This window comes from Delphinapterus leucas, chromosome 4 (assembly GCF_059928025.1).
Source record: "Delphinapterus leucas isolate spDelLeu-1000000601 "Yukka" chromosome 4, BTC_Dleu_Yukka2, whole genome shotgun sequence".
NCBI lineage: Eukaryota > Metazoa > Chordata > Mammalia > Artiodactyla > Monodontidae > Delphinapterus > Delphinapterus leucas.
Window position 1 is genome coordinate 72,711,506 of NC_143132.1, and position 13,221 is coordinate 72,724,726.

General features: G+C 36.0%; 1 protein-coding gene across 19 annotated transcripts in view; it reads right to left on the reverse strand.

Annotated features, from left to right (window-relative positions):
- DLG1 (discs large MAGUK scaffold protein 1) overlaps positions 1 to 13,221 on the reverse strand; it is a 285,870-nt gene that overhangs the window by 107,977 nt on the left and 164,672 nt on the right. For all 19 annotated transcript variants that reach the window (XM_022568940.2, XM_022568931.3, XM_022569085.2 and 16 more), the window contains 3 exons: positions 11,296 to 11,465; positions 10,011 to 10,147; positions 5,888 to 6,032 (listed from right to left, as the gene is read on the reverse strand). In XM_022568940.2, coding sequence (XP_022424648.1) covers positions 5,888 to 6,032; positions 10,011 to 10,147; positions 11,296 to 11,465 — 452 coding nt within the window. The remainder of the gene's footprint in view (positions 1 to 5,887; positions 6,033 to 10,010; positions 10,148 to 11,295; positions 11,466 to 13,221) is intronic.

Consider the following 13,221-nt stretch of genomic DNA (forward strand, 5'->3'; position numbering starts at 1 on the left):
CAAGACATTGTGATATTGGCAAAAGAAAAGGAAAATATTGGATCAATGGAATATAACAGAGAATCCAGAAATAGACTCATATATAGGCAACTGATCATTGATAAAGGAGAAAAGGCAAACACAATGGAGCAAAGGCAGTCTTTTCAACAGATGTTATTAGAACAACTGGATAACCACATGCAAAAAAAAAAAAAAGAATCTAGATATAAACCATGTGAAAATTAACTCAAAATGGATCACAGACATAGTAAAACCCCAAACTATAAAAATCCTAGAAGATAACATAGGAGAACATCTTGATTATCTTGGGTTTGGCAATGGTTTTTTAGATACAACACCAAAGGCACGATCCATGAAAGAAAACTGACAAGGTAGACCTCATTAAAATTAAACATTTCTGCTCTGTGAAAGACACTGTCTAGTGAATGAAAAGACAAGCCACAGACTGGGAGAAAATATCTGCAAAAAATATATGTGATAATGAACTTTAGCCAAAACATGCAAAGAGCTCTTAAACTCAACAAGACAACAAACAATCCAATTTAAAAATGTGCCAAAGACTCTTAACAGACACCTCACCAAAAAAGATATACAGATGGCAAATAAGCATATGAACAGATACTCCTTATCATATGACATCAAGGAAATGTTTATTAAATCAATGTGATACTGCTGAATAACTATTAGAATAGCTAAAAACCACAGCACTGATAACACAAAATGCTTGTGAAGATGTGGAGTAACAGGAACTTTCATACGTTGTTGGTGGGAAAGCAAAATGGTACAGCCACTTTGGAAGACAATTTGGCTGTTTCTTATAAAACTAAACATATTCATACCATACGACCCAGCAATTGCACTCCTTGGTTATTTACCCAAAGGAGTTAAAAACTCATGCACATTACTACGTGAAAGAAGGTTTGTTTGTTTTTTTCAAACATCTAGGCCTTCTTTAATTCAAAAGTTTATGGAAAACTTTACCCTGTGCTATATTTTAAAATATTTACTGAATTGTTATCTCAAATTTGACAAAATCAGCAGAGGGCTTAATTAATTACTTTAATTGTTTTTAAGGAGTTTGAGGCTTTTTGGTGTAATTTGGGTATTTCAATTGGACATATGTGATATATTCAATGCCATTTTGTGAGTTTCAGGTAAATTGGAAATGTTAATCAAATTATCTAAAATGTATTTTATGAAAAGTAAAATATGACATATTTGTTTTTTGTTTTTAATTTTTATTGGAGTACAGCTGATTTACAATGTTGTGTTGTTTTAGGTGTAAAAAGTTAAGATTTTAAAAGGCTACATACTGTATGATTCCAACTACATGACAATCCGGAAAAGGCAAAACTAAGGAGGCAGCAAAATGATCAGTGGATGCCAGAGGTTAGAGGGGAGGGAGGGATGAATAGGCAGTGCACAGGATTTTTAGGGCAATGAAGCTACTCTGTATGATACTGATAGTGGGTACATGTCATTATACATTTGTCCAAACCCACAGAACATACAACATCAAGAGTGAACCCTAATGTATACTATGGGCTTTGGGTAATGATATGGCAATGTAGGGTCATCAATTGTAACAAACGTACCACTCTGGTAGATGTTGGTAATAGGAGAGGCTATGCAGGTGAGACATTTCTGTACCGTTGCTTAATATTTCTATGAACCTAAAATTGCTCTAAAATATAAAGCCTATTAAAAAAAAAAAGGACATGCCCTGACACCAGCTCAGATCTGCCAACCCAATTTATAATTATTCTTTTTAATGCACCATAAAAGAATGGAAACCCGGTAAAAAACAGGAATTAAAAAATAAGCAAACATTGTTTATTGGTTCATTTCAATAATAAAAAACATCATTATAGGGCTTCCCTGGTGGCGCAGTGGTTGAGTCCGCCTGCCGATGCAGGGGACATGGGTTTGTGCCCCGGTGCGGCAAGATGCCGCGGAGCGGCTGCGCCCGTGAGCCATGGCTGCTGAGCCTGCGCGTCTGGAGCCTGTGCTCCGCAACGGGAGAGGCCACAACAGTGAGAGGTTCGCGTAACGCAAAAAAAAAAACAAAAAAAAAAAACCCAAAACATCATTATAGTTCATCGACTGTAATTCTAGTGAGAGCTAAGAACAGAAAATTATAAAGCTATTCCTGACCCAGGTAAGCAACACATTTCAGTTGTAACTTCCAAAAGCACAACACATCTGAATTATGTGCATTACTATCAGTAACACATAGAAACAATATTTAACTTTCTTGAGGTATTAACTATGATAAAGTTACTAGGCATTTCAAAATCTAGCTGTAATATTTATTATTTAACCATGAATCTCTTCTTTCACTACATTACCGAGTGCCTTCTATGCACAAAGCATTATAACACCCACTGGGAAAACAAAAGTGCAAGGATCATTACTTCAAATTACTACAGTGGCCAGATAGGTTACATATATGAGTGAAGTAACCTGAGTGAAAGACAGTAGGTAGTGACTGGAAGTATGGTGTACTGGAAACAATTATGTGCTATCAAAAGGAGACAGCAAAAAAACAAACAAAAAAAAAGGAGATAGCATCTATACATCTCTTTCTGTAATCATACAAAAAGGAAAAAGTCTATAATGTCTATTAATAGAATAGAGCTTACAAGTCCAGAGCCATCTTTGATTTTATACGTTTGCAGTCTCCAATAGCAATTTCTTCCCATCCAATTCATATATAAGATACTCTTCTGCATTTGAGCCAAAGGATTTTCTACCAATGGCTCTTCTGAAGTCCAAAGTCTTTCTTGGGTGATATGTAAGAATATCTGTGATTTTCAAGGGAACCGGCATGTTGCCCTCAAGCAACAGACATGCATGTGAACCATTATAATCACTGGCCATTTAAAGTCTAGAGTTTACTGATTTTTTACTCAAATGTCTTTGCTGCATTATCAAGTTTGGCTGAAACAAACAAACAAACAAAAAAACCCAACTGGGCAAGAAATTCAGTCAACTGCTCAAGCCAGAAAATGTACCTTTTCCCTACCATATCCAGACTGTGCCTTTATTCAATGGACCTTTTCTGAAGGAGTCATTCTCACATGTAAGGCATAGTATCTCATACGGCAGGAACTAAAAATTAATGCTCCTGTCAAAGAAATGACTGCCCAAAGAATGATTAGTTAAAACAGTGCTATTTCCTATACCCCAAATCCTAAGTAAAAAGATTCCTCAGAGAAGTACAAAACAAGGGAGGCTAAATTATTGTCCTTAGATATCAAGATTAATGACCCAAACACTCCAAAGTTTAGGAAAGAAGCCAAGTGGAAGAGCTTAAAGTAAAAGCAGGAAGAGAGCAATGGCCAAATCAGAAGTTTAACAAGGCCTTCCACCTGAAGAGAATATAAAAGTGAAAAGATATATAAATGCAAAAGCATGAGAATTTTAATATCATCAAAGAAACTATGTTCTCTATCAGATCCGATGAACTTTTTTTTTTTTTCAGTAATAAACCTCCTTCTATTCCTGGGTACCATATTTTGGCTATTATCCATATGTGGATTACAGCTATAAGAGTGTGACCCCATCTGAGATTTATGGTCATAACTTAAACTACAATTCTGTGCTTTTCTCCAGGCATGTTCTGCTTTTTAGGGAGCAGGAATGGATGAAGACAGCAGGTTGAGCCAGGGTTGGGATTCTGCCAGTGAAGATAGAGAGGGCAAGAAAGTAGAAGATATATGCAATGAAGTGAATATCACGACAAACCAAGGAGGCTAAGTTAAAAAAAAGTAGACAAGTAGAAACACAAGGGGACAACCAAGTAATGGTGTCAAATGATTGAAGGTCAAAATGAGAATGAATTGTTAGAACAGGAGTAAATAAACTGATGGATGTAGTCAGAGAATGGGATGATTTAAATCAAGATTTTGGAGGTGGTGAAGGTACTGACGATGATAAGATCTAAATTATTGTCTTGGAACCAAGTATCTGAGTTGGAGTGGAGGGCAGGAAAGGTAGAAAGAAAGAGATCAACAAAGAAGCCAGGTTGTTGAATGAATCAGTGTGCATTTTGCCTGGACATCACTAAGAATGACAATGTGAATGTGTATCAAAGGACAATGGACCTGACACTAAAATCTTCAGTGACTAAAGCCAGATTGCTGAGGAGGAAACTACATGACTAACAACATAAGGGACAGGCAGGTAAGTTGAATAGTCTGATGGCAAGGGCTTCACAAGAGCTGACAGGTAAAAATCATTTATGTAAGAAGTTTTCAAATACAAATGCTTTTTAAAACACACATAATAAGTTACTTGTGAATTGCGTCTATAGTATGAGCATGGACTGTTAAGTGTACAACAAAATTCATAAGAAGAGAAACAGAACAGAAGTTGAACTAGCACGGTAAACTTCAACTTTTCCACAATATTCTATTAGTTCAATAACAGATGGAAAAAAAGGGACGAAATATTCTACATATGCCTATAGGGAAAACAGTCATTATTTACTACTCTTTAGGACTAGCTCTGCCATTTTTTAAATGTCATATTATTTTATATAAAAAGAGATAATTCAATAAGAAGTAACATTTTTTCCAGTTCAACATATTTTTAAGAAGCAGCCTGGCTATTTGTATATTTGGCCATAATCAGGATGCCAACTCTCAATCTGTGGAACAACTGGGACATAGCTGTCTTGAACAGATAATGCAGCATAATAAATAATATTTAAATTGGTGAATACAAGAGCTCATCATTGAATTTGCATCTCCTAATAACAAATAAAATACATCAAGCCCTTATATAAAGCTTCTGTGAAAGACCAAATATATGGAAGAACTTTAAACAAGTAGTAAAGTTCTTTTCTGACACAAGTGATGTATAAGACATCATCTCTGTCCATTAAAAAGACTGAATACTATTAAGAGAATAATTCAGCTATACTTGAGTAATTAATGAATCAATGAGCAGATAATGAAGATGCATCACTGGAGGACAGTATATATACACTTTAAAATATAATTTGTATTTAGCTTCTAATGATTAATGATTGTAATGAACTTTTTGACATTTTAAAACTGGAAACATTGCCACTTACAAAATCACAAATATCTTTAAAATTCTACAATTTAAAAAAGGAAAACTTGGAAAAGCAGATTATAGAGTACATTTATGATCTTTATTACACATGGATGATTCTAGTATTGACTCAACATACCAAATAAAACTTTCATTTTTCAAACAACATGAACACATTAAGAATATATTTAAATCTCATCTCAGCTTGTACATTAAAAAAGAAAATCAAATAGGAAACTTAAAATTATATAAGTACTTTCATTACAGTTCATTTCTAGGCAATACAATTGTACTGTGCACAAACAGAGTGAGGTAATACACTAAGAGTTTGAAGTACAAAGATAATATCTGTGCTCACACAGTTGAGAGTATAGAAAAGCCCAAGTTTTACAAATACTTTAAGTTACTGTTTCTCAAAGTGCAGCCCATGAACCAGCAGCATCAGAAGCATCAGAATTGCCCTGCTTGTTAAAAGAATTGCTTGCTAAAGTATATTTCTGTGCTCCATCCAAAAATTATTAGAACAAAATAAGAAGCCACATTACTTGCAAATACCTTTGGTGACTGTTAGTTATATAAAAGTTTGAGAATCAATGCCTTAAATGTTAAAAGTAATTACTGCTATGAAATTACAGGTGAAAAGGTGAAAAAGCCATCTCCACTTATTATTATGAAGATTCTGACTTAAAATTGGTTTTAAAATGATTAGGTTAAAATGCTTTATAGTTCTTTTAAAAATGTTTGTATAATGTTTAAACTTTATATTGGGAATCTTCATTAAAATACATCACATCTAAGGAAACAAGATTTAAGCAAACAGACTTACAGTTGGTGATATCAGGTGGTGCATAGCCATCATTCATATACATACTTGTGGGTTTAGCCACTTTCAAAAAAACAAAATCAGATGTGTTCTTTAAGGCAGTTACTGCTTCTTCATGAGTAACTTCTTCTAAACACACAGTATTCACCTAAAAGAAAATCCCAAAAGTTTTACTTCTTCCTTCCCACTTGGAATGTCATTTTTCCCCCCTATTGCTCTGGGTATAATCTTCGGTACAATGTTGAATAGGAGTGGTAGTTTGTGTCTTTCTAGGACTTTGCCCATTTCATCTAAGTTACCTAAATGCGTTGGTATAGAGTTATTCATAAATAAAAGTATTCCCTTATGTTCTCTCTTTCATTCCTACTTTTAGAAATTTGAGTCATATTATTTTTCCTGGTCAGTCTAGCTAAAGGTTTGTCAATTTTTTTTTTTTTTTTTTGCTGTACACGGGCCTCTCACTGTTGTGGCCTCTCCCACTGCGGAGCACATGCTCCGGACGCGCAGGCTCAGTGGCCATGGCTCACGGGCCCAGCTGCTCCGCGGACCAGGGCACGAACCCGCGTCCCCTGCATCGGCAGGCGGACTCCCAACCACTGCACCACCAGGGAAGCCCAAGGTTTGTCAATTTTGTTGATCTTTTCTAAGACCCAAGTTTTGGTTTTGTTGATCTTCTCTACCAACATAGACAACATGGTTGTCCTATTTCCTATATTGTTAATTTCTGTTCTAATCCTTTCTCTTCTGCTAGCATTAGGTTTAGACTGCTCCTCTTTTTGGTAAACATTTTCTTTTAAAAAGAAATAAAACACTATAAATGTTTCTAGTGTTTTAAATTACAGCGCACTAAACAAATGTTCATTTTAGTATATTTTCCATTTCCCTAATACGTGACTTTATAATCGACTGCAGGAGACTTTTAAATGTTTTGACGAAAACTTCTAAAGGTCACAGAACAATCCTGACTTTCACCACTGATTACTAATAATGCTTCGCAGGATTTCAACTGCATGGTCATTTTTATGGTCCCACCCTACTGTGTACAGTGAGGACTTGCTGCATTTTGAAATACACAACTGTGGTATACTGTTCTTCCGATGGCCTGAAATGAGACATTAGTAACTGTGATGCAAAGAGAGGATTAATAAATGCCACACATTAGAGCTGTCTTCTTTGAAAAGTTAACTCTGGCATGTCCCTCTTGGAACCTGGCCACCACTTTGTGAGAAGCTCAAGTTAGCCATGTGGACAGCCCACTGGAGAACTGAATACCTGGCTAACAGCCCCAGTTGAGTTCCTAGATGACAGCCAAAACCAACCGGTCCACTATATGTGAGCCAACTTGGAGGTGGACCCCTGGCCCTAGTTGAGCCACCCCAGTAGACATTATATGGAATAAAGACAGGCTGCCCTGGCCAAACCTATCCAAATTGCAGAAGTGTAAGCAAATAAATAATTGTTGTCATTTTAGCCACTAATTTTTGTTTTTTCTTATGCAGCATTAGATAACTGATAAAAGAGCTGACAAGATTTGCTGAGGTGATTCAATGTGGAGTGGGAAAGAAAGAGAATGATCCTAAAGTTTTAGACTTGGGGAAATTAGAAGGATAAAGTTCCCGTTTAATGAGATGTGAAAATTATGCAAAGAGCAGAATTTTGGGGGGCAGGGTGGGGTGGGTTGCTGTGATTTGAAAGTTCATTTTTAGATACAGTTGTACTTTGGTATCTGTGGGGGAATGATTCTATAACCCCACTACCCCCATTACCCTCCTCGAGGATAAAAAAATTTGCAGATTCTCATGTTCCTTACGTAAAATGGCATAGTATTTGCATATAAGCTACGCACACCCTCACCTTATACTTTAAATCATCTTTAGATCACTTATAATACCTAATATAATATAAATGCCATGTAAATTCAAGTTTTGCCTTTTGGGAACTTTCTGGAATTTTTTCCCACCAAATATTTTCGATCTTCAGTTGGTTGAATCCACAGATGTGGAACCCACGGATACAAAGAGCCAACTGTATATTATATTTGAGATGACTCTTGAGACATAGAGAAGGAGACTGAAGTTCAGAAAACAATACTTATTACTATCATGTACAATAAGACCCAGTAAGTTATTTGACCACCTATCAAAGAGAGAAGAGAATATGTTCAAGTATATGAGTCCTGGATCACTTCAATGTTTAGAAGTTAGGGAGAAGATGCACCGAAAAGGAGAATGAGAAGGAATGGCTGGTGAGCTAAGAGGAATAGCAAGATAGAGGGTGACTATCAGGCAAACTGGAAAGAGTGTTTTAAGAAGGAAGAAGGTATGTCAAATGCCTGATACATCAATTAAGGTGAGAATTAAGAATTGAATAATTTCAGTGGAATTGTGGCAACAAAAGCCTCCCTAAACGGTAAATCAGCATGAATTTCTGGCTCCCTACCCCTAAAATTGATTTTGGAAGAAGGATAAAGAAGACACAGTATGTAAGAAATTAAAAATAAAAGTGAGAAACATAGTGGAGAAAGAAGGTTGTTTGGAACTGGTGTGTGTTGGTGGGGGGGTGTATGCAATGATGAGGGAGTGTTGGTTGTAGCTTGGGGGAAAGAGTGGCAAGTCATAGCTGTGAGAGGATAAGTTAGAGAGAAGCAGCTGAAGGACAGTTCCTTCCTCCTCCCTATCATTAACTCAAAAATAATTAGTTGCTCTTCCTAGCATAACTATTAAAAAAGGGCAAATAAATAAATAGGAGATAGACCAAATCACCACTATACCAGACTTTGTTTGTATGCCTTTTCAGATTCACTTGAGCCTACGTGTCCACTAGGCTTTGGTTGCTTGGTTAGGGGAGAGTCCTAGCTACTGTTACTCTCATATTGTCCCCTACCATTATGAGCTCTTTCATTCAACCTTTTCTGGAGTAAAGGCTGGGCTTGGGTATGGCTGACGTGTTCCACATAGTGAGAGCTGTAACATATTAGAAGACCACATCTGACCTATCTAGACCACGAGGCTCTAGCTCTTCTCACGACTTCTGGGTTCAGGGGAAGTGCTGTGCCAGAGTGTGGGAACTGGCTTTCTTAGCATTTGTCCAGAGGGGCTGGGTAACACAGTCAAGAAATCTAGGACAGTTAACCCCCGTGGGGTTAGACTCTAACTAACAAGAGACAGGAGACTAAAAGGCGTCAGTAGATAAAATCCTTTCTTTTCCCTGGATGGCTGGACCTAAGGTTTAGCAGTTCCACATTGCCTGCCTGGGAGACTGTCCTACATAACAAGCAATCAGCTACATTTTCTTATGATTTTATAGCCAGCTCAGAAACATAATATATTGTATTGGCTTTCCCTCATTCTCTGCCTCACTTTTCATTTTCACTCACTCTAGCTTCTCTGAAGTTATACCTCCCAATAATACCTTAGCAGAGTAGCTTTTCTTCAGGTTTTGTTTTTCTAGGGAACATGAACTAAGACAGTTATTGATGAAGATTGGATAAATAAATTGTGATACAGTCTACAGTCCCAGAATAGAATATTATGAAGAGGGTAAATGAATAAATCTCAGCTCTAGGCAACCATATGGATAAGTCTCAGTAAAACAATATTGAGTGAGAAAAGTATTAAAAAAGACTATATATAGCACAATAGCCTTTAAAAATTTCCAAAACACACACTACTGAACAAAACATTTAGGAATATGTATGTGATTAAGCAATCTTTAAGAAACAAAGGAATGAGGAACACAAGTTGTTGATATTCTAGTTCTTGGGTTGGGTAATGACTAGCAGTTTTTACTATATTATAAATAAAATAATTGATTAATTAATTAAAGTAAGAAAGGGAAAAACAAGGTCACACATGAACAAAGGATGATGATGTTATGAACCTAAGGATTACAACTAAACAATTCTGTGCATCCAAGCCCCTAAACAGAATGAAAGAAAAAGAGAGGGGAGCTAGTAGAGGAAATGGTAGTGGCAAATAAAGAATCATTTTTCAGGTTTTGACTAAAGCAAGACTAGTATTCACTCATGGAAATATCATTTAAACATTTTTGGCACGTAGAAATTCAGTCTGTCAGAAAAAAAAAGACATCAAAGTGATTTTTAAAACAATGGATTTCTTATACTCACTGCTAAAAGTTTATCTCCAATCTGAAGTTTACCATCTTTATGTGCTGCACCTCCTTCAATTATTTTGGTTACATAGATGCTATTATCCCCAGGAATATGTTGATTTCCAACACCTCCTGCAATGCTGAACCCAAGACCTGTATGGAAAACACTAGTTTTAGAATTTCACCAATATATGTAAACTTAAGTCCAAATGACTGAAAACTAGGTGATAATTTCACCAAACTAATGTTTTTTAAAACAGAAAATTATCTATTTACCTATTTTAAAAATCCTAAGTATTTTGTAATCAGGGGCAATTACAAATATAGGTGCTCCTATAGTTACAAATGAGAACCTTTTTACCCCCAGGTTACTTTTAAAAAAAAAAAATTATTTATTTATTTATTTAATTAATTGGCTGTGCCAGGTCTTAGTTGTGGCACACAGGATCTTTGTTGTGCTGTGCGGGATCTTTTAGCTGCGGCATGCAGGCTCCTTTAGTTGTGGCATACGGGATCTAGTTCCCTGACCAGGGATCGAACCCGGCCCCCTGCATTGGGAGCGTGGAGTCTTTAGCCGCTGGACCACCAGGGAAGACCCCCCCCACCCCCACCCAGGTTACTTCTTAAAGTGTCTTTGTAAAATGCATTTGTTTATTAGTTCAAAGAGATGGTGTAAAATTGCTTCACTTTTGTTTCCATCATAATTGCACTTCTTACTAACACTTTTAACACTTCCACAAGATTAAAACTGAGAAAAAAAAATTGGCGGTGGGCAGAACCAACAGCTTCAGAAATGCAGATGCTGCTTCTCTTTTCAATATTCTATGAATTAATTTTAAGTAAGGAGCTTCAATAATTCATAAATCCCATAGCTTTGACGCCAAACCTGTAGCTCTCTATGCATTTTTCCATGAAGCCACAAATTAGAATCAATATTTCCATTTATCCTCAATGCCATCCATGTTTTCAAAATTCAGATCACATCCTAACAGTCTTCATTGCAGATGTAACTACTGATGACATGTTCATAAATATTTTTTTCTCTTAGCCTGTGTATCTGCATTTTATGCACTTTGTAGATTAACAATTACAAGTTAATATCAACACTACACATGCCTGCATAGTATTCTACTTAAGACAAAAAATCAGTAGAAATAACACAGAAATTCTAAAAATTCACTAAGTTCTGTAGTTTACCAGCATTGTTAATCTTAGAATGTATGTCATAAATAACTTCATAGTTACATTTCACTTAGAGATTTCTTACTTAATAATTTGTCTTTGTTTGATTTATTTCATACCTTTAGGACCTTTAATGAGCTTTATTTCCATTATTTTTTCTGATACTGGTTTCCGTCTTTTTACGTACAAGCGTACAATAGATCCCGCTTCTTTCAATGCTTCAACTGCTTTGCTATGTGTCACATCACGAACGTCTACTTCATTTACTCGCAATATACAGTCATTGACCCTGAGGAAAAAAAACATTAAAAATTAAATATTAAAATTTTAATATCAATTTTTCTCTTTGCCAATTTTCTTTTCTTGACAAGAGAATTATTTACTAGAATTATTTATAAGAAACTGCATGTTAAATTCCAATGTATCAAAAACTCATATAAATACAAACATTTCCCAAGGGCCAGCAAAGGAAACAGTGCAAATAATAGATCATTATACAAAAATATTAAATAATAACGACAGCTATAATTTTTTTTTTTTTTGGCTGTGTCTGGGTCTTCGTTGCTGCACGTGGGCTTTCTCTAGTTGCGGCGAATGGGGGCTACTCTTTGTTGTGGTGCATGGGCTGCTCATTGCGGTGGCGGTCCCTTGTTGGGGAGCACAGGTTCTAGGCACGCGGGCTTCAGCAGTTGCAGCACGTGGGCTCAGTAGTTGTGGAACACGGGCCTTAGAGGGCGTAGGCTTTAGTAGTGGCCGTGCATGGGCTTAGCAGTTGTGGCTCGCGGGCTCTAGAGCGCAGCCTCAGTAGTTGTGGCACATGGGCTTAGCTGCTCTGCAGCATGTGGGATCTTCCCAGACCAGGGAGCGAACCCGTGTCCCCTGCTTTGGCAGGCAGATTCCTAAACACTGTGCCACCAGGGAAGTCCCGACAGCTGTAATTTGTATGATTACGTATAGAAATTAAGATATTTTAGAAAAACAGCAAATATTTATTTAGCACTAACCACATGCTAGGAACTTCTTTTAGTGTTTTAACCCTTACAACAATCTGTAAGGTAGATACATATTTATATCCCCATTTTATAGATAGAAAAACTGAGGTACAAAGTTTAAATAACTTTCCCAAGGCCACCCTGACAATGACTAACAGCAGTGATTCAAACATAAAAAATCTGAGGCTCAGACTGAATAACTAGCTTAAGGTCACAGCAGCAAAACTGAGATTAATTCATTGATTTACCAAAAAATAAACTAATCTCAGTTTCAACTGCATGGTATTCATGTAGAAAAAAAATAAGAAAACAAATTAAAAGATGGTCATCTCAAATTGGGCAGGGATGGGGAACAAAACAATTAAAACATTGAAAGTGATCATGATAAACTTCTATATCTAATTAACTTTTTTAGAGAAAAGAAATTCTATATCCAAAGACAGTGACACCTCAGAGTTAGTACTATAGGTATGTTCTCCAGTTAAACAAATGGAGCATACTAATTTTCACACATGAAGCACAAATAAAAGGCCAATAACAGAATCAGGAAGTAAATATTTACATTTACATGAAAGTCAAATTATTGATTTCATATTTAATTTCATTAATATACCACTTATCATATCCAGTGAGAAGTTTAGAAACTGAAAAGCTGTATAAGGCATGAACAGCCTTAAAATAAGATACTGTTTTTAACAGACCATATATAATCCTTAGTCCTAAAACTTTAGAAAACCATCACCATGTATAAAAAGCAACAAATAAGGCAACAAGAAAAGTGCCACAATCTATGGTCTAAGGAAACAACAAAGTATGCTAAAGATATTTTCTGAAATGGAACATTACATTTAAACAAAAGACCAATATTACTTACATTTATTCAATTTAGAAAATAGATTAATTTATTTAAAGTTTGCATAATCTTTACTACTCTTTGTGGTCTGGGATACCAACTCAGATATATATGATTCCCTGTACCTTAAATAAGCGTATACACGTTTCCCACTCAGAAAATAACACATTTTGTGAATGTATTTGAACATACAATGGGAA